Source organism: Molothrus aeneus, chromosome 12, assembly GCF_037042795.1.
Source record: "Molothrus aeneus isolate 106 chromosome 12, BPBGC_Maene_1.0, whole genome shotgun sequence".
In the NCBI taxonomy this organism is placed as follows: Eukaryota; Metazoa; Chordata; class Aves; order Passeriformes; family Icteridae; genus Molothrus; species Molothrus aeneus.
This window is the reverse complement of record NC_089657.1, coordinates 14,655,295-14,678,717: the sequence shown is the minus strand read 5'-3', so window position 1 is coordinate 14,678,717 and position 23,423 is coordinate 14,655,295. Positions and strand designations below refer to the sequence as shown.

The window sequence follows — 23,423 nt, the reverse complement described above, 5'->3', positions numbered from 1 at the left end:
GGGAAAACCTTACTGGAGCAGTTCAAAAAGGAGAAGCAAACATCACCCAAAGGCAGAGTCACCTTTCTCCAGGTCCAGGCTGAGCTCAGGACTCAGTGGGGAACTTCCACCTCCCGCTGCCTGGCTCTCTGCAGGGAGAAGCTCCCATCCCACAGGAAGCAAAGCCCACCCCACAGGGGGTCCTGCCCACACCCTGAGCGGGTGTGGGATCGCTCCAGCCGGGGGCAGAGGGGCCGTGCACACCAAGAGTAGGACAGGGGAACAGAGTCTGGAGGCTGGGGGGGACAGGGAAAGAAGCATTTTCTCTTTTCAAACAGGAATCCCCAACCCCCTTCCCTTTGCATAGAGCAGCTTTCAGGTGAGTGTGTCCTTCAGTCACCCAGGGGACACCGAGAGCAGTGGCTGTGACCCTGAGGGGGACAGGAGCAAGGCTGGGGACGTGGCTCTGCTGCCCCGGGGCTCGCACAAGGACACGAGGAACAGAACCCGCGACCACCCACCCTGAACCCTGCCCACCACCCTGCCCCCAGGTGCAACAAGCCATCCAGATGTTTAAAAAAGGAATGAAACAGGAAAAAAAAAAAAAAAAAAGGTAAAAAACCAAAAAAACAGCTGAGATGGAGGGAAAGATCCCCAGGTCAGCGGAGAGGAGGGCGGGAAGCGCCGCAGGGATGGTGTCCGTGCCCGCCCGCGGGTCTAACTGTCCTCGCCGTTCTCGCCCGGGCCCTTGATCAGCCGCTTCTGTCCCCGCTTGCCCACGGGCCCCCGGGGCTTGGCGAAGGCCTGCTTGAAGGCGTGCTGCTTGGGGTGCACCTCCTCGTACAGGAACTCCGCCGTCAGCTCCGCCCCGTCGTCAATCTCAATCTGGGAAATGGAAACGGGCTCAGCAGCTCCCGTGGGGTTTGACACATGTCACAGACATCTTTTGTGAAAAATCCTTTCCTTAGGATTTTTCCTCCTGAGAAGCTGAGAGGCCCCAGGAACAAAATGTAAACAATGGTTATCTGCTGTTGTAGCATGCAACAGGTGCATCTGTGACTGGTCTCATGTGGTTGTTTCTAATTAATGGCCAATCACAGTGAGCTGGCTCTGACAGAGAGTCCGAGCCACAAGCCTTTGCTATCATTCTTTCTTTTGCTATTCTTAGCTAGCCTTCTGATGAAATCCTTTCTTCTATTCTTTTAGTATAGTTTTAATATAATATATATCATAAAATAATAAATCAAGCCTTCTGAAACATGGAGTCAACATTCTCATCTCTTCCCTCATCCTGGGACCCCTGCGAACACAGTCACAGACACCCACTTTGGGACACCCAGCTCCCCCCCAAGCCCATCAGAGGGGCTGAACTAAAGCTGCAGCACAGCCCCTTGGCAGTGTCCAGCTCCATCACCTCTGGGGGGGTCACTCTCACCTTCTTGGCTATCTCCAAGCAAAACTCCTGCTCCACCGTGTCCAGCAACCGGCTCTTGCAGCTGGAGTAGAGCATGCGCTCCTTGATGCTGCACTTGTACCCGGGCATGGAGTAGATAAAGACTGCAAAAACAGAGCAGGGCTTGTGGCACTGCCCAGGCCCATGGCCAGGGAGCACCGGCTGCATCCCACCCTGCTCACAGCTCCTCCAGCCCAGAGTGCCAGACAACATCCAGCAACAGAGGGTGAGCCACCCCATCCATCTCCCCTCCCAAATCCCCCCTGGTGCCCCCACAACACTGGAGGAAACCAAACCACCACCACCAAGTGCTCTGGGGCAGCACCCAGAGACCTGCCCTGCACATGGCACCAAAGGGTTTGCAGCACCCACCATGGGAGGGAACTGACTCGAGGCTCCCTATGCACCATCCCTGTGCCCATCCCTGCCTGCTCTCCATGCAACCAGTGGTCCAGGAAAAACAGGGACTGGCACAGGCTCAAAGCGGCCCTTCCCAGTGCTGAGGCTCTCACCAACAGACTCCAGGTAATCTCCCTCGTGTGAGTGCTTGTAGAGGAAGAAATGGTAGCGAGCAGAGTCCTGGGGGACCCTCTTGGGCAGGTCAGAGATCTCCGTGGGGCTCGTGTGCACCAGGTCGATGGTCTCCCGCTCCAGATCCAGCTTCTGATGGACAGAGGGGACAGGGAGCAGATGGGAGTGAGAGACAGCAGCAGGATGTGGGGAGTGGGGCACAGAGAAGCCATGTGAGGGACCTACCAGCTGGATGTAGTTGATTTTCTTCTGCTTGAGAGCCTGGATGGCTTGCTGGGCATCCAGCTGCAGGGGGAAGGCCAGGCCCTGCAGCGTCTGGTGCTTGCTCTCCACGCTGATCTCCGTCTTCACCTGGGGATGGAGACCACCTCCAGCGTCAGGGCACAGTGAAAAAGCGTGGGGAAGGGAGGAACAGGAAAACCAGCTGGTTCTGCAGCTAAAGGCTTCTCCTCCAAGGAGGTGTCTGACACCTGTCCCACAGGGATCATGGCATTAAACCATGAGAGTCAGCCAGGCTCAGGATGGTGGTGCCTGTCACCATCCCACCTCTCCAGGACATCACCCAGCCCAGCCATGCACCCCCACACCTCCTGCTTCACTCTCAGCAAACACCAGCTCAAAACCAACATTCCCCAGGGAATCCCTGCAGGGATGCTGTGACCAGCACTGGCACACCTCCTCTCTGATCATCTCCAGCTGCAACCTGTGGGTGACAGGGGAAGCCCTGGAATAATCACAGCCCTCAGCTGGGCACCCCACCCTCCTCAGTGGGTTGTACTGCAGCAGACAGACATCCCTCCAACGCCAGAGCTGGGGACTGGAGATCCACAGCTCACAAAGATCCCAGATGCTGTTTTCCCAACCCCTACAAGGCAGAAGCTGCCAGTCATATCCCCAGCAAACCCCCTCGTCCAGGAGACCAAACCCCACTTCAGAGAGGGGAGAGAAAGAGATTGCAGAGACATGAAAAGGCTGCAGGAGGCTCCAGGCAGGCCCAGCAGGGTCCCTGGCGGGGCTGGGAGCAGGGCAGACACGGGGGGCACACCATACCTCCTCGGGGTCGGGGTACTCTACCAGCGATGGGCAGCAGCAACAGCCCCCCACCATCTGCCACAGAATACAGGGACACGGGGTCACCCCATGGCAGAGGAGCCCCTCCCACCTCCAGACCCCCTCCCAGGGAAGCACTCCACAACACTATCCCAGTACCCTGCAGTGAGCGTGGGTCCCTTTCCTTTGGGATCAGTTTGGGGGATTTGGGATAGAGTCCAACCTTTATGGTTGTTTTTATTTTTTTTTTTCTTTCTTCATTTCCCTCCCCCTGATAGAGAAAAGGAACAGAAGTCAAGGCATGCCAAGAGAAACACAAGAGCTGGAGCTGACATCTCAAAACCACTCGGCAGCACCAAGGTGGGTGCTGTTACAGGCTGCCCTCTGTCACAGCAGCCCCACACAGCCCCACACCCTGGGGACAGGATGGAGCCAGATGCCTGGGGCAGAGCATGCAGGAAAACACTGCCAGGAGGGGGAGAAACCAGGCACCAAGCCAGCAGAGCAGAGCAGAGCAGAGCAGAGCTGCCTACCATCTCAGTGCTCGAGCCTTGGGAGCAGGAATCCTGAGAGAGCGTGGGGAGAGGAGACACACTGTCAATGGCACAGGAGGGGGATGTGACAGCAGAAGGGGAGGGACACACCGATGTGCCAGGAGGAGGGAGCTGCAGCACCCCTGCTGGAGCACAGGCAAGGCTGATCCCAGCCACGTGGGGCAGGGAGAGCAGCAAAAAACAACACAGGAGATGCCAGTGCAGCCCCAAGCCTGGGCATGCAGGGTCTCCAGCAACATCCCTGTGCAGAGCCCATCCCTGACCCATCTCCTCCTGGCTCCCCACTCAGGGTGGCCCCAGTCCAGGGTCTGGAGGAGTTCCAGCACTTGCAGCAACAGCTTTTGGGCTATCCTCCACTAAGGAGCATATATGGAAGGTTTGTGAGGGAAAAAAAATGCCCAGGCCCCTATCCATGCCAAGCATCCTGGAGGATGAGCAGGGTGTTGATGTGCAGCTCTCAGGAAAGGGAAATGATTGCTCAGGTGGGCACCAAGTCCAGCTGACCTCCATCCCCCAGGCTGCCCTGGCACCAGCAAGGGCCTGAGGCAAGCACCCCTTCAGGGATTCAGGACAAACACAAGTTCCCCTGGTCCCACCCTGTGGAGAGGTGCAGCACAAGGACATTACAACCTCCAGAACCCCAGCTTCGTCTCCCATAAATGCAGGAAGACCAGGAGAGTTACAGTGGGACCACAGAGACCTCAGCTCTGACACAAAGCACACTGAAGTCCAAAAACACCAGGAGGTGGAAATTTGTCCCAGCAACATCAACTCCCCCATACACCTCTGCCTTTTCTACTCCTTCCCTTTTCAGAAACATTCAAATCTGGCTGCCTGAGCACTCCCCAGGGCACAGCCTGGGAGCAGTGCATGGGACAGCTGAGCATGTGCTGCATCCCAGCCTCCCAACCTTGCCAGCAGCAGGCTTGCCTGGAGGCTGTTTTATCCCCTTTTCTTTAGGGTGAGATTTTCTCCTCCTCTTCCCTCCTCCCTGGTGTGGTGCTGACCCTGCCTGAGGAGCATTTCTGTTTCATGGCAAAGTCCTCATGGGAGGGTTCTGGTGAAGCACCACCAGCACTGCAGGCAGCTGTGAAGGACACACTGCAATGGCACCCTCACCTTTGTTTCTCCTCAATTCTCCTGCCTTCTCCCCCAGCTCCAAGGCTGCCTTCCTCTGCCCCACAGGCCTGCCAGTGGGATATGCCCAGCTCCCCCTCCACCCTTGCTTCTGATCCTGCACCACTTCTACAAAGACTCCCCAGCCGTGGGTGCTGAGCTCAGTGCCAAGCTCAAAGCTGTTTCTTAGCCCACGGTCTGTGACAACGATCAGCTCAGTAATGCTGGCATTTTCCAGCTAGTAAAAATATACACACATTTACAGCAGTGGCAAATTTCCATGAGCTCCCACCCAGCTGTCAGAAAGGGGGTTAACGCATCACATCACCTCTGCCCCTCCAATCCTCAAACCCCAGCCCAAAACCTGCTTTGCCAAGGGCTGGGCAGCTCCCTGGGGGATGTGCAAACCTGAGCCCTTCCTTGCTCAGTGTCAAAGGCCACTCTGCTGCCCTGCAGCCCTCACCCTTTGGGCTGTCCTGCCCTTCCCATCCCCTCTCCACACTCACCTGGTGGCTGGGGAGGAGCCCAAGCAGCTTCTCCTGACCAGAAACACAGCCATGTGTGGGGTGAAGGCTGCAAGTCTGCCCAAGACACCTTGGAAGGCTGTGGTCAGCAGAGTGACAGGAGAGGGGAGTGGGGCCCAGGAGCAGCTCCAGGTGAGGGGCACAGCAAAGCCTCATGGGCTGGTGGCTTTTAAAGAAACCATGTCCCTTGTGCCACTTCTGAAATCCTAATGGATTGGCTGAACACAAGGGGTTGCACAGGGCCCTGGACCCTGCAAGCTGCAGGCAATGAACAAGGCTGGAAGCATCACTGTACCAGGCTGTGACACCAACACAGAGACCCCTCAGCACACCCAGCACGTGGCTGCTTCCCACCTTTAAATCCACAGGCAAAAATATATCCATCTTCATCTCTGTCTCAATGTCAGTGCTCCTCCCTGTGGCCCAGGCTGACACAGGGGACCATGCACCCTTAAAATAACCCCCAACACACCAGAGAGCAGCAGCACCTCCATCAGGAGCTGCATCTCCCAAAGGCAAGGGTGGGAGGGAAGGAGAATGAGGCAGATCAATGAGCATCACAAGCACCACTTACCTGGGCCATACAGCTCTGTAAAACATACCCAGCAGCCCCCCAAACTACTCAATCCTGCAGCACAGGCCAGACAAGGTGAAGGCAGACCACAGAATGAGCTGAGTCAAAAGGGACCCCCAAGGATTATCAAGTCCAGATGTCTCAAGGTGCCAAACAAACCACAGTCACCATCAGCACCTCTCTCTTCTCCAAACATGGGCATCTCCTTGGATCCTGCAGAACAAATTCTGCCCTCCAGGCTGGGAGCTGGGATAACTCCCCTAAGACCCACCTGGTGGAGAGCACCCCTTGGTAGCATCTCCCAAATGTCCCTCAACTCTGCCACCTGCAGACCTGCTCTGGCAGGTGGAAATCACCCCCAGACCTGCTTTGACAGGCAGAAACCTCCTGTCTCACCTGTGCTATCAATGAATGCCATGGGGCTGATTGGCTTCACACCTCACACAATGTCCTGAGCCACCCCTGAGAGCCACAGCCCCAGCACAGGCAGAGGACAGGGATGCTCCTCTAGAGAGGAAAGCTTTCCATGCATCTGAGGGAAATTCCCCCATCCCAAAACAAAATACTGCTTCCAAGTGGTCTCCCCAACAGTGAGCACACCCCTTTTTCTGCCTCAGTGTGTCACAGCACCACAGAGGCTGTGAAATGCCAGCAGGGAGCAATGGTGACACAGCCTTATGTGCCCCCAGCCCTACCTGTGGAAGTGCACCACTTCCCATCCTTTCCAGCACATAAGCCTCAAATACAGGCTAAGATCTGTATTTCTTGGGACAGCATCCCTTGTATTTATAGAGAGAAAGGAAGTGTATGGGAGAGGATGCTGCTGCTGCTGCAGTTCAAAGATAAGCCTGAATTCTTCCTGCTTTCCCCATCCTCAAACTCAGCTCTGGCTTTTGCTCCAATACCCACAGGTTACAGACCTGCTTTCAACCCCAAACCACTTCTGACTGTCAGCAAAACACAGGCCTGAGCTCATGTCCAAGCAAGGGAAAAAAAAAAGAATAGTGTAAATTCCTCTTTATGGTACCAGTCTGACTGTGAGGGTGCTCATCCACCTTGAGAAGGGCAGGAATGGTTTAAACGGCAGAGAGTGAAGTAAAAATGAGCCATCCCTTTTAGCTGGATGCTCACTCCCTGCATCCTCCATCCCTTTGTGCCCAGAGGGCCTCAGGCTCCTCTCCCAGGGCTGTTGGATACCCAGCCCTGATGGACACCCACCCCTGCTGGTCACCCTGCCCTGCTGGACACCATCCCTGCTGTTGGACACCACCTGCAGCACACCATCCCAGCTGTTGGACACCATCCCAGCTGTTGGACACCACCTGCAGCACACCATCCCAGCTGTTGGACACCATCCCAGCTGTTGGACACCATCCCTGCTGTTGGACACCATCCCTGCTGTTGGACACCACCTGCAGCACACCATCCCTGCTGTTGGACACCACCTGCAGCACACCCACCTCGTTGATGCGGATCTGCTGGAGCTCCTGCTCGGCTGCGGTCAGCGGGGCGGGGGCAGAGCAGGAGGACACGTGCTTCTGGTACCCGCTCAGGGACACGTCCTCCTGCAGACAGGGCACAGGGCAGCTGTCACAGGTGGGCACTGCTGCAGGGCTGGGTGTGCCCCCAGCCTTGAGCTGAGTCTGAGTGACCCAGAGAGTCTCAGGCTCCCTCCTGACCAGCAGGACCAACCTTGAGGCTCTCAGATTCCTCCATGCAAATCCCACACTCCATTTGTGTTTCCTGACACCCCTGCCCTTCCCCAGTCACCCATGGCTGTGGCAGTGGGCTCCTCTGGCTGTTTCATGAGGCTCATGAGCATGGAAGTGAGAGGGAAAGGCAGAGCCCGTAGCCCAGGAGCAGCAGAGGGACCTTGGAGAAGAGCAGGAATGTTCCCTGGCTTCCACCAGCACCAGAGGCCCCAGCAGGACTGATGGCCCCGGCTGTGCAGCTCCCTGTGCCCATGAAAGGGGAGGAGAAACCTCCATGCAAGGCAGGGGCTAACCCCGGTGTGGAGCAGCTCTGGCTGCTGGAGTGACACTGCCACCACCTGGCACCTCCTCTGCCATTCAGCACAAAGCTCCACATGTCACAGCCTCCCTCCCGCCTCTCCCAGCTCCCTGTCACAGACCAGGCCGTGCAGGCAGCAGAGAGCAGCACTGGCCGTGCAGAGAGCAGCGTGGAGGACCAACACCCTGCTGCTCCCTCACCACACACCAGCATCCCACACCCACCCGCTCACACTGAGCTCTGGGCAGGCTCTGAAGCTCAGGTCAGAGCCCAGGACCCACCACAGTACCTTCACTGTGCCAAACATCTCGTCCTTTATGTGCCCCCCACCAAACTCCTTCTTCACAGTGGCTCTGGTGGCAGCATAGAGCATCTTCAGCCGGACCTGCCAGGACAGGGGGGCACTGCTGTCACACAGGGGACCAGAGGGGGCCCAGTGCTCACAGCCACCACCCCACCACGGGCCCCACACACCTCAGCCTCTCCTGGCAGCACCCACCGAGTTTCTGGCTGGGTCTGAGTTTTAATGGCAGCAGCCCCAGGTAGGGATCAGCTGGAAAAACCCACCAGCACTATTTCTGGGGCTGCAGCCTTGCCAAGAGCTGCCCACAACCCAACAGTTTATTCCATGCTTTGCTTTCCAGTCCCTGAGCTCCAGAGCACCATTTCCCACCAGCACCTGGGTTAGAGGAGGCACAAATACCACAGACCCACTTAAAAGTGACTTTTGCCTTTGGCACTTCTATTGCATCATTCTGCAAAATGCAGGGAAGAGCTTTGGCAAGTTCTCCTGGGCACACTGTGCTTCTGCAGTAAGAGCCCCTGTGGTTTGTTGAAAGATATACATATTTTAAAAATATATTATTACATATGCACCTGTATATGTACATGTACACATGCACAAGTATGCACATGCTTATAAAATTACATATATATCACTTGTATACATATTTTTATATATGTGGTGCACTTATATACACTGGTGCACTTATATACATATTTTTATATATGTGATCAGTGCATGTATTAATGTGGCAGTAAATCTATCTAGCTTATAGATTACAATAAATACATAATAAATAAATACATAGGAATATATATATACACACATATACATATACATATATAACATATACAAATATGTATATAGTTAACACATCAGTAAATTTCAGCTGTTGTGCTCAACAGGATGGTATTTTCCAAGCTGTACCACTGACATCCTCTAAACCTGCTTCCCCTCCAAGCAGCCCTTTTGTGTCACTCTCCACCAGCTGATTTTGGAGCAAGGCCTGGAGAAGGGCTGGCAGCCACTCTGCAACAGCCTCAAGCAGAGCAGGGCCAGGCTGGAGGCAAATCAGTGCCAGCTCTTGCCAGCAATGGCCAGAGCCATGGTGGGCTGTCTCCATCCTGGCCTCATGGTCCACACCACTCCCCCCTCCACATCCCAGCTCCTCCATCTCCTCACTAGCACTGAAATAGGACAGAGACACAGTCCCAGTGTATCTCTTTGTGTCTTAAAACATTCCCCATCCCCACAGCAGCCTCCATTTCTCAACCACCAGGGTGTGAATGCTCCTCCCCAGCCCCAGGGCACAGTCCCCATGGCCAGCACCCCCTGTCCCTGTCCCTCCCCGGGCAGGTCCCTGTCCCCAGGTGGGTGCCAGGGGCTGGGGCTCACCGGGGAGCTGTCGGGGGACCAGGAGATGAAGAGCCACTCGTAGCCCTGGGCGTTCTGGCTGTCCAGGCGGTACAGGACGTAGCAGGGCTGCTGCTCATCCAGCAGGGGCAGCACCAAGGTGTCATAGTCGGTGTCCCAGCGCCGGGACAGCTCCTTGTGGGCTCCCAGCACGAGCTGCTCTGCAAGGAGAACACAGCAGACGTGGGGTTACACCAAAGCAAGGCTCTTCTCCAGGACCAGGTGGTGGCTCACTAAGGGTTCATGGCAGCTCCACCACCAACAGTGACGCTGTACTGCAGAAGAACAAATTGTGACCTCAAGCCACGTGCAGGAGTGTACATTTCCACCAGGAGAGACCAGGGGGCTGTGGCTGCTGTGGAGGGCTGGTTTTTGGCCAGCCCCCTGTCAAACTTCTCTTCCCTTTCTGTGTTTCCCACAGCAAAGTCTCTCTGGTGATCACCTGTGGATTCCTTCCCTCCTGCTCCCTCCAGCTCTGCAGTCCCACCCACCCCTCCTCACTCACAAGAGCTCCCCCACCCCACCTGGACAAGCCCTAGGGTCACTAGAACACCTCACCAGGAACACAGAGAACCACCAACATTTTGGGTGCTGAGAAGAGTAATGGTCTCAGCAAAATCCAGGGTGATGAGCCAAAGCTGCTCCCATTGGATTCCCTGTAACTCACAGGGGTCAAAATCAGAGCTGATACCCAAAGCCCATGTCTGTGGGCAGCAGGGATGTCCCACAGTCCCCAGCCTGGAGGGGACCATGCTGGCAGGAGAGCCCCAGCCTCTGGAAACAACCTGTGCATTTCACACACACCTCAGGGCATCATTTTCAGCTGCTACCCCAGGGGCAGTGGGACTGGGAGCCCTGTGAGCCGGGCACTGCTCAGCTGGGATTCAAACACTGGTGCAGGCATCCTACAGACATGAATCCACACCCTGGCAAGGGTCAAGTCAAGCTTTGGCATGGCTGGGTGGAAAAGTGGGGGTGCTGGGGATACCAGCATAGGTTGCTGGAAAACAGCCTCTATTTCTACTCCATTTGTAGCTGCAGAAAGGTCTGGGGGAAGATTACAGGACTCAGAACAAGATGTAGGAAATTCTGGAGGTGCCAAAGCAAAATGTTTTGGGGCTTTGGGCAATTAGCACTTGAGGCCATGCCCTGCCAGGACCTCTGCCCACTGGGAGCCAGGGAGCCCCTTGGCTGGGGCACAACCCTCTCCCTCCCAACCCATTCAGCTCAGCAGCTCCAGATCTCACAGCAGGAAAGCTTTTAAGGAAAACAGTTGAGGAATGAAGGGTTTGGGGGGAATTACCCACCCCTTGTTCCCACCCAGGCAGGCCATCCCCTGTGACAGCAGGGCCCTCCCCTGCCCTGCCCTGGCATCTGCCACCACTACTCAATCCAGTTACTGGTGCATGGGTGGCACAAGTTGCTGGTTCAGTAACAAGGACAGCACAGAACAAGGTGCTTGAAATACTTTACCTTTTCCAAAACTACCTGTTTGGAGAAAGGGAAGCACAAAAACCTCAGTGTACTCCTAAAATAAACACAAAGCTCTGCGAATGGATTTGTGCATCACAAAGAAGAAACTGCAGGGATTTCGCGGGGCCAAACCCACTGGCAGCTCGAGGGTATCTCTGTCTGCAAAACAACCCAACACCTCACTCACAGAGCGATCAGTGCTGAGTCACCCCGGGCTATTCCCGGGCTGTGACTCAGCCTGACCCGGCCGTGCTGCTGGGAGCTGGCAGCCCTCACCTCTCCCCCGAGCTCTTTGCAGTTTGCTCAATCCATTCAGGGACAAATTTTACTCCTTGGGCAGTGTCAGAAAGGGGAAACTCAGAGCAGACTCCCTTCAGGAGAGTTACACAGCACTGGCTGTGTCAGGCTCTGTTTGTCCCAGGGGCTGCTGCTGGAAAAGCAGAGCTGGGAGCGTTTCTGGCTCTCAGGTGCCCCCAGCACTCCCTGTCCTGCTCTGAAATGCCTCTACAACCCTGCCTGCAGCTCTGGTGGGTGCCAATCTGCAAAACTCAGGGTACACCACCACCTGTGAGTAAAGAAATGCATCCAACAGGGAAGTCCACAAAGCCAATCTTGTCCCAAATCCTGCTGGCAGTGAGGAGCAGAGCATCATCTAAAAACAGCAGGAGCACAAGCTGCTCTCACAGCAGGAAACTGCTGCTGAGCCTTGGTGCACATCCTGCTCCCCTACTCCCTCCTCCTTCCAATCTCAGCTCTTGCCAGTAGCCCTTCAAAGGAAAAACAACCTCTCCAATTGCTCCCAAAGGGTCACTCAGCCACAATGGTGGCCTTGGAGCTGCCTGGACACAGAGCATCTGCCATAAGGTTCCTTGCACCATCTTCCTCTCCTTCTACTCACTCTTGCCTGCTCCAAAATGCCCCAAGACAAATTCTCCACAGGGCAAAAGGTGCTGCAGCCATCCAGCAGAGAGGGAGGCTCCCCTTCCACATCCCCTGTGCAGGCAGGGCAGCTGGCATGTCCTCCCCAGGCTGCTCTGGACACCTCCCTTCCAGGGTGAGCATCTGTCTGTCTGTCTGTCTGTCTGTGACATCTGCCTGGCCACTCTGAGTGCCCAGGCAGCCTGCCCAGCAGGCTGGTGTCCCCTGTGTGACAGCACAGTGCTGGCCCTGCTGCTGGCAATGCACAGATAAACCATCCCTTTCAGCCACAGCAGAGATGGTGGGAAATGTTTTCCATTGGTAATAAAAAGTCTCCCTCACTGGCATCAGCAGCCACAACCCAAAACCAGCAGAACAAGCCCTGAGCATCCCAAGTCCAGGCTTAGGGACAGGCATGACTTATCCTAACACAAACCTCACTCCCACTTTAGAAAAGCAAAAGAAGCTGAGAGCACAAAATTGTTGTCAAAGACACTCCAGAGAAACGATGTGGATGTTTCACCCCCCAACAGTGGGGACCTTGCCAAGGCCAAAGCCAACACTGCTGGGCCCTGCTGCTGCAGTTCCATGGATGTGTCCCATGCATTTCCAGTCATGCTGCTCTTCTGAACAGGACGTTGTGGCCTCTCCAAAGGTCAGGTGGGCTCCTTATGACCACAGGCTCCTTACAACCACATCCACCTCGGTGTTTGCTCTGGTGGCCCACCCAGGGGAGGTGGTGACAGCAGCTTGGCATGGCAGTAATGTCCCTGCTGCTGCTGGAGAAACAAGTCATTCATATGCAATTGTATGAGGCTGAGGTGATGGAAAACCTACACCAGGGCAGCTCCCCGCCCCTGGAACACGCAATCAGTGCTCAGCTCTGCTCTCTTGCTTGACACATGCAAAGGGCACCCAAAGGAGCCATTCCATGGGACAAACACGGGTGAGGTTGGTGCCAGCCTGTATCCTGGGCTAGGGGCAGCCCTGGGATGGGATGGGATGGGATGGGATGGGTCTCAGTCTGGCATTCCTCACAGGATGCCACTGCAGGCCTTGAGCCACCAGCACCCCCCTGCCCATCTCCTTGCCAGCTGTGGGATGGCACATCCCAGGAAGAAGATCCCTGTGCATCACCCCCAACAAAGGTCCCAGGCTCCCTGCAGCAGCCTGCCACGGGGATCCCATAATAAAACATGACACAGCAGCAGCAAAAGCCCCCAGAGAGCACCGACCCCAGGCTGGTATTGCTCTGCTGGCAAAGTCACTGCTCCCCCCTGGAGCTGGCCTGGGGCTCCAAGAGCTGCTCAGCAGCACAGCCAAAGTTTGGGCTTGCATTTCAGGTCTGCGTTGCCACATGCCCAGAAGCCCCAGCAGCATTTTCCTTGAGGTTTACAAGAACACAAGCTGGCACCGCAGTGGTGAGGAAGAAAGGAGGAGAGGAACCAGAGAACAGACAGAGTGTAAATCAAAGCACCTAAAAATGGGACTTACCGTCCTCAATGATGACCTTGATGAGCCGAACTGAACCATTTCGGGCTTTGGCAAAAAAGTCCCTCAATTCTGTGGTGGCTGAAAGAACCAAAAACATCGTGATCAGATTCAGCAATCAAAGCAGGTGCTGGGTTGCTTAGTGACTGACCAGAAAGGGGACCAACTTGGCAGGACAGAAATTTTAAACTTAAAAAAAATAATAATTAAATCTCTGGTGCCAAAAAAATTCTAATAAAAAATAACAACAACAGAAAACCCCAAAAGCTGGGAGAGAAGTGCCGCGTCTCCCTGCGGCACCAGAGTTAAATAGCAGCTGGGAGGGAGCACATGTGACCCAGAGAACCTGATACTTGGCCTGGGTGAACATAATCACCCAAATTTAGACGGTGGCTTGGCCAGTGCAGGCAGGGAGAGCTCAAGTGACAAGTTGATTGGCTTTACAGAGCGGCAGGGGTGGCTGCAGGATGTCCTGGCGGGCTGTGGTGCCCTGGCAGGCTGGTGACACACGGCAGGATGCTGCTCCCAGCGGCTGGGAACCAGCACAGCTCCAAACTGGACATGCTGGTTTGAAGCTGAGCCCGTGGGGAAGGGAAAGGAACAGCCCCAGGGTTCTGCTCTGGAGCTGGCAGGGTTTGGATTGCAGAAGGCTTTTGGGAAGAGTTTTGGGGAGCACTCCTCCTCACCCCACTCCCTGAGCACCAGGCAATGGCAACCAATCCTCAGCATGCTACCAGGAGGCGGCTGGAGGCACGGGACAGTGAAGGAGCAGCCTCCAGCCAGCTCTGGAGGCTTCATCTGCCCTCCCTGAAGCATCACTGGCACAGAGCTCCCCGTGCCACCCAGGACATGCTCTGTGTGAAAGCAAAGCCCAGGAGATGTGGCTCTGAGGGGCCAACCCCCCAACAAGGATCATCTCCTGGCCTGGCTTCCCCTAAAGCCACCCAAGCCCTTTCCTGGATGCAGCCGTGCAGCAAAGGGGGCCCTGTGACTTCAAAAGCTGCTGTGGTTTTAGAAATACTCAAGAAACTGATATTGCAAAGATCAGAGACCTGGGCAGACACCCCTTAGCCCAGACCAGGACCTGGGCTTGGAATCTCCATCAGCAGCCCCTCCATTCCTGGGGCTTTGCTGTGCCAGCAGCAGGGAGGAGCCTGGAGCCCAAGAGCACCCACAGCTAAGGCACATGGCAGAGGAAACCATCCCTACAAGGGCCATATCCATCCCCTGCAGTCCCTCCAGCGCTGGGTGCCACCCTTGGCACAGCCCCAGAGGAGCCCCAATGTCACCAGCACTGCTCAAGGGACACGAGCAGCCACCGACTGTCACTGAGTGCTGCCCGCAGTCCCTGCAGGCAGACCCTGGGCTGGGGCACTGCCAGAGCTCCCCAGCCCCGAGGGAGGAGGAATCCCTGGGGAGCTCCCAGGGCACTCCTGCCTGTCCCCACAGTGACACCTCTGTGATGCTCACAGCTCACAGCCTGCCCTGATCAGGGGGTGCTGAATCCTCCTCCCACGAGAGGAGAGGCACAGGCCAGGGAGAGCTCCCAGCTGGCTCCCTGCAGGCAGCAGCTCCCATACAGGCCCAGAGATGCCATCCTGACAGGAGCCTGCAGGGATGGGCACACAGACACCCCAGCAAAGGCATGTCACTCCTTAATGGCATGTCAGGGGACAAACAGAAGGTTTGCTGGTGTAATCCCACCAGAAGCAGGCTCCCTCCAGCAGCATCAGGGCATGTAGCTCTCCCAGTTCCCAGGGCAGACATTCACCCTCTCCCAGTGCCAGCTGGGAGCTCAGCCTGCTCCTGCTGTGCCCAGCCAAGGATATTCTGATATTTTCAGCCCTTTTCCCTGGTGAGAGTGGCAGTTTCCTTCTGGCAGCATCTGTGGTTATTGCACACACACACAAGGCGGAAGAGGAAGAGAAAAAAACATTTAAACACCCAGGAAACCCCATGCAGGAGACAAAACTCATAATAAGCATCAAGTTTCACCAACTCCTGTTACACTGCAAAACTATGAGAGAACAACATCACTCTTGGATGTTTCCACAGCATCAACTTCAGGGAAGAAATAGCAGAGCTCTACAGCACTGACCAGCTTGCAAATCCCTCCAGTGTGACCCCATCCTTCCCAGAACCCAAAGGCAGGTGGGGGGTCTGGAAAATCAGGAGTCTGGGCAAATGCAACCCTGCAGCCCACTTGGAAATGCTAGGAGTGCCCTGCAGATTGACAGCCAGGATGACTGGCAGGTGAGTGGCTGACAATGACAGCCAAGCACTGGGGTCTGTGTAGGTACCCAGGGGTTGAGGGGGGTGAGGAAAAGCCTGGATGCTGCCCGAGAAGCCAAGAGCACCACAGGAAATACCACAAGATCTTCCAAGGAGGGAGAATATTTCCAGAGGAGACAGCAGCAAAGCTTTCAAAATAACCTCAGAGGGGGCTTGCAAGATTTAATTCTGCTGTTTTTGTTTTTTTTTAAGGAATTTTCATTTACATAAAAACCAGCATGTCTCCAACGTCCCCTTCTGCCTCTCACAACGCAGAGCCAAGAGCCAGTGAGGAGGGAGAGGAATAAACCAGGGAAGGTTTGAGCACGAGCTCAGCACTGCTTCATTAGGGCATGATTACCACTTAACTGGCACAGCAGACTTGATGAGATGGCTTGTGTGCCTGAAATATTAATAGAGAAGTCCACAGTTGGCTCTGGAGGAAGAGCTGGAGGAGACCTCACCCTGGAGATGGTGCCTCATGGCATCCCCTGCCAGGAGGTCTCCAGGATACAGCTCAAGAGCTGAAAAACCCATGTGTGAGGAAACCATAAAAACCAAGGGAGAGGGAGGAGCAACAGGACTGAAAGGGACCCACACGTCCAACTCACCCTCTAGACATGGGTTCCTGGAAAATCCTGGAACAAATAATCCAGAAACAAATCCAAGCCAGGCTACAGCCAGTGTGGATCTGCTGAGGCCAAGATGCATGAGATCCCTCATGCTTCCTCCAGCAGAGCCAGACACCTGTGGGCTTCAGGGGTCTCAGCTCAGCTTCTAAGTGTCTCCAAGTGTCAGATGCCAGCCTGGGAACATGGGGGTGCTGAACCTCCATGGCACAGACACAGAACTGCATGGGTAACTCACTCAGGGAGGGATCAGAGCTGGGATCGAGCAGGTGTCCTGGGCACCTGGGGTGGGTGCAGCTTTATCCACATCTCCATGAACACTTCTGGCAGCTGCAATAGTGCTTCCTGCAGCTGTAAGGTGGGAAGCTAGAGGAGATGCAAGTGTGCACTGGAGAAAAACTCAGCGTTCTCTCAGGAGACTGGAGAAATGGGCTGGGAAAAAAAGAAATAGGATGAAATTCAATAGGAAGCAAAGTACCATAACTGGAGAAAGGACCAGACAGGGCAGGGTCCAGCAGCTCCAAAGAGAGGTGGGTGACAAGCCAAGCCCAGGTTAGTCACTTCACACTGCTGCAGGCACAGCCATTGGTGAAGGCACAAACAAGAGCATGACCACCTTATCTGGTGCTGACAAGGCTGCAGGCACAGCACCAACAGCACACCCAGCATCATGCAAGGAGCCAGGCACAGCACACACAGCACCTGGGCCAGAGGGCACAGCGTGCAGGAGCTGCAGCTGGTCAGCCCAGGGAGGAGAAGAAAAACTATGAACAGTTTGTACTGGTTTTCCAGTCAGGAACATCAAGACCCACTGTGGTGTTTGGGAAAACTCATGATGAGGGTGCCCAAACCCTGGGAAGGACACCATGTCTCCATCCCTGCCCCGAAAAATGGATGTTGCTGCTTTGAGGCAGTGTGAGCCCAGAGGCATCTGAGGAACCTTCTGGCCTTTCTACAAGGCAGCCCTGCTGCTGACCCTCATGGCAGACCTGGTGAGCACACACACCCCAGCCCAAAACCTCCTTCAGCCACTGAGTCCTGCAGCTCCTCCCTCTCCCACCTGTTTGTAGGTTGCAGGTGAGCTGTCCCCTGTGCACAAACAGCCTTTAGAAGCCTGATAACAGCAGGTCCCAGGTCCCCTTGTCCCACACAGCCTCCCAGCCCAGTGGCACCTCCATTTGGGGTGGAGGGCTGAGCAGAGCCAGCTGATGGCACCGGGGCACCCAGGCTGGTGTGGCAGCCCACAGTGTGGCAGGGAGGTGGTGGCTGGCCAGCAGTGGCCTTCAGGTGGCCCTGACCCTGCAGGCAAAGTGCCAGAGGAGAACTGGAGCTGTGGGAGGAGGGCAGGACAGTGCCAGGCCTCGGGCAGCACTGAGCAAAAGGTGCATTCAGAGCAAAGCCTGCATTCCCCCAGCTCAGGCAGAAGCAGGGCAGCCAGATCCTTGCACCTCCTGGCAGACAGGCTGCTGGCAGCCAGAGGGCTGCCCTGTGCTGGGATCAATCCCCAGGAGATTCCAGAGCCTGAAGCATGGCTCTTGTTTAAGCTGCTGAACGATGCTGCTTGTGGGTACCACCGTGCCAAACACTGCCCCAGACTGAGCCTCTTCTGCTGGTTACAGCCCCAGGGAGCCCAGGGGGGCACAGAGGCACTGATGGCACCAGGGAGGGGGCACAGAGGCACTGATGGCACCGGGGGGGCACAGAGGTACTGATGGCACCAAGGGGGCACAGAGGCACTGATGGCACCGGGGGAGCACAGGCACTGATGGCACTGGGGGGGCACAGAGGCACTGATGACACTGGAGGGGACAGAGGGGCACTGATGGCACCAGGGAGGGGGCACAGAGGCACTGATGGCACCGGGGGAGCACAGGCACTGATGGCACTGGGGGGGCACAGAGGCACTGATGGCACTGGGGGGGCACAGAGGCACTGATGGCACCGGGGGGGCACAGAGGCACTGATGGCACTGGAGGGGCACAGAGGCACTGATGGCACCGGGGGGGCACAGAGGCACTGATGGCACTGGAGGGGCACAGAGGCACTGATGGCACCGGGGGGGCACAGAGGCACTGATGGCACTGGAGGGGCACAGAGGCACTGATGGCACCGGGGGGGCACAGAGGCACTGATGGCACTGGAGGGGCACAGAGGCACTGATGGCACCGGGGGGGCACAGAGGCACTGATGGCACCGGGGGGGCACAGGGACTGATGGCACCGTGGCCACAGCAAGGGTCCCTCTCTCCTGGGGATGCCGGCAGAGCCGCCCGCGCAATCCCCGGGGAAGCACCGCGGGACAGGGATGGAGGTGACAGCCACAGCATCCCCCCCTCCTCCAGCCTGTCGCCCACTTGTTGGGGCACAGCAGGTTTTTGCTGGTTTGACCCTTCCCCGTGGCCCCCAGATCAATAATACATGCTCCCTGAAACAGATGCCTCTCCCAGTACACCCGGCCACCCTGCCCTCCCGGCGGGAAACCCGAGCCCCGGGCCATCAATCTTTCATTCCCCGGACATCTTCTTCAACTCGATGCGACTGCAAGCGGCTGCTTCCCTTTCACTGTCCGGGGCACAGCGTGCCTGGGATGTAACAGGGAAACTCAGCCAAAAATCCAGCCACAAACCCAAGCAAAACTTGTCCAAGTTCCAGGGATGTGTGGCCAGACAGAAGTCAAGATGGTGATGAATAAAACATGGTTATAGCTGCATTACCCACACCTTCCCTGCCCAGACAGCCCTGCCCAGCTCCTGGTCTGGGCAGCCAGGAAATGATACAACTGCAACAGGCACAAAATAGCTTTTGCAGCTGCTAAAATTCCTTCTTTTCAGTCTATCCCAGTGTAACTCCTTTAGGCAGTGCCTGCTCAACTCGCTGCTGCAGAAAGCTTTTCTGCCGATGGACACGGTTGGCCAGTTTAAGCAGTAAGAGGATTTTATTCCTCACCATGGAAAAAATAAATATGTCCTTGCAGGGAATCTTTTCTGAGGAAAAAAGCTACAGATGTCAGAAGAAAATAGAAAGAAGGGAGTGGGGCAGGGGGGGAAAGGGAGCAAGAGAGGAGACAAGCAAAGCTTCAAAGCTTTTCTCCCAATTTTTTGTGGGGCTAGACTGTATTCCTGCAGGATTTCACATGGACAGCTCCTGGTCCTTAGTGCAAATCCCACTCAGAGACTTTCAGCCACCTGCCTGACACAAGACATTTGCTTCTCAACACCTGATTTTCCATGTGTGCCCAGGACCTGTCTTGTCTGCACTTTGCCACCTTGGATTGGAGTTCCTCATCCCTTGCTCCAGGGTAGGCAGCACTCACCCTGCAGGCAGCATCAGCTGGATCCTGGGGCAGAGTGGTGGTGCACGGTCTGTCCTTGCCTGCAGAAGCTGCTGGCTGCTGCTCCTTTCTCCATCCAGTAAAGGCACCAGTGCAGCACTGGTTTGTGCACTGCAGGGGGCAGGCACCCAGGGACAGACCATGGCCACGATCTCATTGCATTTAGGCTCACTGCACACTTTCCAAAGGATTTCCTCCATCCCACCACTGCTTCATTCAAGGGGTTTGACATCTCATTGATCTGGTCTGCCACCGGCGCTGCCCCTCTGGCCATCCTGACATGCCCCCACTTGGACATGGGCCGTACCTCCCCATCCACCTCCAAGGTGGCCCCAGAAAAGAGACTGGGTCTGGCTCCTCAAAAATATCCTTGCAGCAGCCCAGTGCCCTCTGCTCCCCATGGATAAAAGGGGCCATGAACCAGCCACCCCTTCTCCTTCTCCTTCTCCTCTTTCACTGATGGCACTTTGTGACATGTCTCTGCTTAGGGGGTACCTCCAGCATTCCAAAGCTGCCCCCCAAATTTGTGCATCCAGGTGCCTCAGGAGCCAGTGCTGCCTCCCAGCACAGCCAGAGGAGAGGGGCTAATGATGTGCTGGATGGACAGAGAAGGTCCTTCTTTCTTCTCACTAGAGAGACAGGAATCTGCCTGCTTTCCACTAAGACTTTGGCAGACCCAGCAGCTCCTGGCTCCCACCTTATGCTCTTTTTTTACCCATCTGACAGCATTCCTGCCCATGTGCACCATGGTTATGCTCCTCCTGAAGCAAACATCCACTCCTACCAGATGCATTCCCAAAGCAAGATCCTGGGGCAAAGTGGCAGCTCCCCTGTGGATGGGAGCAAAGGTCCTCCCCTACGCCCAGCTCTTCCCACCTCCCCCAGAAAGAGCAGGTACCAAACTCTATTTTTGGGTTGAAGAAACAAAATGCATTTGATTTCTCTACTTTCTAGATGAAAAAAATACCCTCTAAGAGACTTTTTCTCTCTACCCAGTGGTCTTGAAAGAGATCCCAGAAGCAACTGAAAGCAGATGACCTCCCACCAGCATCAAAGCCCCGGTTCAGCACCGCCTCCCCAAGGTTCTCAGCTCAGGCAGCAAATGCTGTTCCAATCTAATGCTAATGCTACTCAGAGCAAAATAGGGACTGCAAAACCACTCAATGAGTCCTCCCAGCTGTAGCTAAAAAGCAGGTTTCCAGCCCCAGGAAGCCCACAGCACCCTTTGAGAGCTTCCAACCGCCTCCCCAGCCTGGCAGTCTCCATGGCAGCCTGGTTTTCTTGCCAGCACCTTCAAGAGAGCTGCCTGAGATACCTAAAAAAATAATAATTAGCCTCTTGCCCCTGCATGAAAGGCTCAGGCTTGATTGCACTCCCTGACCCCCCAGCTCTCACTGTCAGAGCTTCCTCTGCACCTGTTTCTCCCCAAAAGCTGGGATGACGTGGGAGTGTCTCTGCTCTGGGGGTTCCCCACCACCACGTCACCCTGCCTCACACAGATCTAGCACTGTGTCGAGCAAAATCCCTCCTCCCAGCTTGTCTGCAACCTCCCCTAAGCCAGCTGCAGAACCTGATCCTAATTCCCCTGGGAGCAGATGTCTTCCTGAAAATGTGAGAGAAATGGGAATGAAGAAACAGAAACTGCTGGGTGCACACAAAGATAACGAGGCCCCAGAAACCAGGAAGAAGTGAATAATTCCTCCTCCTAACAAACAAGAGACCTCAGTGCTTCAGCAGAGGGGATGAAAGTAGCAGTGGGATTGCTCTTCCTCATTTGATATGGAATCTGCTCTTTGCTGAGCAAACAGAATAATTCAATCACCATGACGGGGTGGGGCAGACTGAAATATCCCAAACCCACCTCGAAGGGGGGGTTCCCTTAAAGCCTGGGGCACCCCAGTTGTGCATCACAGGTGTTGGAGGGGCAGATTTGCATTCAGAGAAGAAACAGCAGCTTCCCGGAAGAGAGACAGCGCAACAGGGCACGGAGAGAGAGCCCAGAGATGTCCAGGATGCTGTGACAGAGACCACCCAACACAAGCTATTTTCCATAACCACAGGGGGGATTTTACTCCACCCCAGCCCAGGAATCTGCTGCCAGAGCAGTCATCATGTCCATCCCCTCCCTGCACTGCAGCTCCTTGGGGGAAGTGGAGTCCCTTCCCCTTTCCCGCTGACAGGGCACGTCACGTCCCACGGGCAGCCGTGACTCCCAGCACTGGGCACAGCTTGCCAAGCAGTGGGCAACCAAGGTCAGCCAAGGTCAGTGCTCTCAGAGAGAGCCAAGCTGGCACATCTCCCTCCCTGGCAGCTGCAGGGTGCCAGGAAGGACAGCACCAGCAGCACAGGAGCAGCCGGGCACGGCCAGAGAGCAACAGGCAGCAGCCTCCAGGGGCACACAGTGCCACAGGCCCTGCCTGCCCAGACCCCATGGACAGCTCTGCAGATGGGGCCAGCACACCCAGAGCTCGGGTGGGTGCAGGGCTCCATCCTGCTGATTTTGAACTTTTTAAATTATTGTTGTATTTTTACAAAATAAGGAAGATTTAATTAGAGCATGTGCTTCAGGATCTCAGTTTAAGCCAGAAGCAATGAACCAGAACCCAAACACCATCAAGAACCACCAGCTCTCCTGAGCACAAGCAGGAGGAACATCTAAGCATCATCACTGGCCACTTCTCAGCTACAGCCCCTCCAGAAGCAACTGGAGGGGAAGGATGATCTGGAGGAACAAGGATGCTCTTGCCACGAAGGACCAGCAGACACAAATCCCCACCCTGGCACAAAGGTGCTGGCCAGAGGGAGCTGCGAGGCCACTGTCCCAGCTCCCTCCCGGGACACGCTGCGGGCTGGATTCACACCCGACTGCACAGAGCAGGGCTCCAGGGGCAGCTGCTCTCACATCCCTGCTCGCATATTGATTCGCTTACATAAATTATGCAGCACCTCTACTCCTGATTAATATTGCTAATTGAGCTGGCGAGGCGAGGGGCAGGAGGGAAATACCGTGAGGACACACAGTCAGTCATGCACCAAGCACACTCAGAAATGCAGAAGCCGTTGTGTCGGGGTGCTGGCTGGGTCCAGTGGGGAGCGGGCGGAGAAACCGGGAAGCAGGAATTCACTCGGGCTCTCCGCAGCTCTCCCGGGCTAGGGAGCAGCTGGGGCCGAGCATCCCCGTGGGCAAGGGAGCGGTGGCCGGGGCTGCGGCCAGGCAGACGAGCGTGACACATCTGTCCGAGCACGTCGCGGCGGGTGCTGAGCATCAGCCCAGACAAAGGATGCGGGAGAGCCCCGCACCGGCGGCACCCCGGGGTGAGCCCCCTCCCGCACCTCCTGCCGGCACCCAAACGCTCCCTCCGAGCCTGACTCAGTGTCCCCCTCCCCCGCTAACCGCAGGAAACCCGCCTGCGGGGGTTCAACCGAAGAATCGATGGACTCGAATCTTCATCTCATCGCCCCCATCGCCGCCGCTGTCGCGACAGCGCCCGCAGTCCGCCGCGGCGGGGCCGGGGATGCGCGGGGCGCGGCCCCGGGGGTGCCGATGCCGGGGGCGCAGCGGGGCAGCCCGGCCCGGGGCGGGGGCCGAGCGGCGGGGGCAGCCCCCGGGATGGGCCGGGGGGACCCGAGCGCTCGGCGGGGGCGCCGCTCACCGTGGATGCCGGTCTGGTGAGTCATGGCTCCGCTCGGCTCCGCTCCGCTCGGCTCCGCCGCGTCCCGGGCAGGAAACGGCTGGGCAGGCAGCACCGCCCGTTCCGGAGCGCGGGGCCGCTCCGCTCCGCGCCGCCCCGGGGCGGGACCGCGGCCGGGCCGGGAGGAGCCGC

The 23,423-nt window shown here is 56.3% G+C and overlaps 1 protein-coding gene across 1 annotated transcript; it reads right to left on the bottom strand.

Moving 5' to 3' along the window:
* Nucleotides 1–579: 579 nt before the first annotated feature.
* On the bottom strand, nucleotides 580–23,352 carry TWF2 (twinfilin actin binding protein 2). The gene is made up of 9 exons (XM_066558322.1): nucleotides 23,253–23,352; nucleotides 13,373–13,450; nucleotides 9,470–9,648; nucleotides 8,081–8,176; nucleotides 7,242–7,346; nucleotides 2,189–2,314; nucleotides 1,945–2,095; nucleotides 1,415–1,536; nucleotides 580–864 (listed from the first exon to the last, which is right to left on the bottom strand). Exons 1-9 carry the CDS (start codon nucleotides 23,275–23,277, stop codon nucleotides 697–699), a joined length of 1,050 nt encoding a protein of 349 aa, XP_066414419.1. The 5' UTR covers nucleotides 23,278–23,352; the 3' UTR covers nucleotides 580–696.
* Nucleotides 23,353–23,423: the final 71 nt, after the last annotated feature.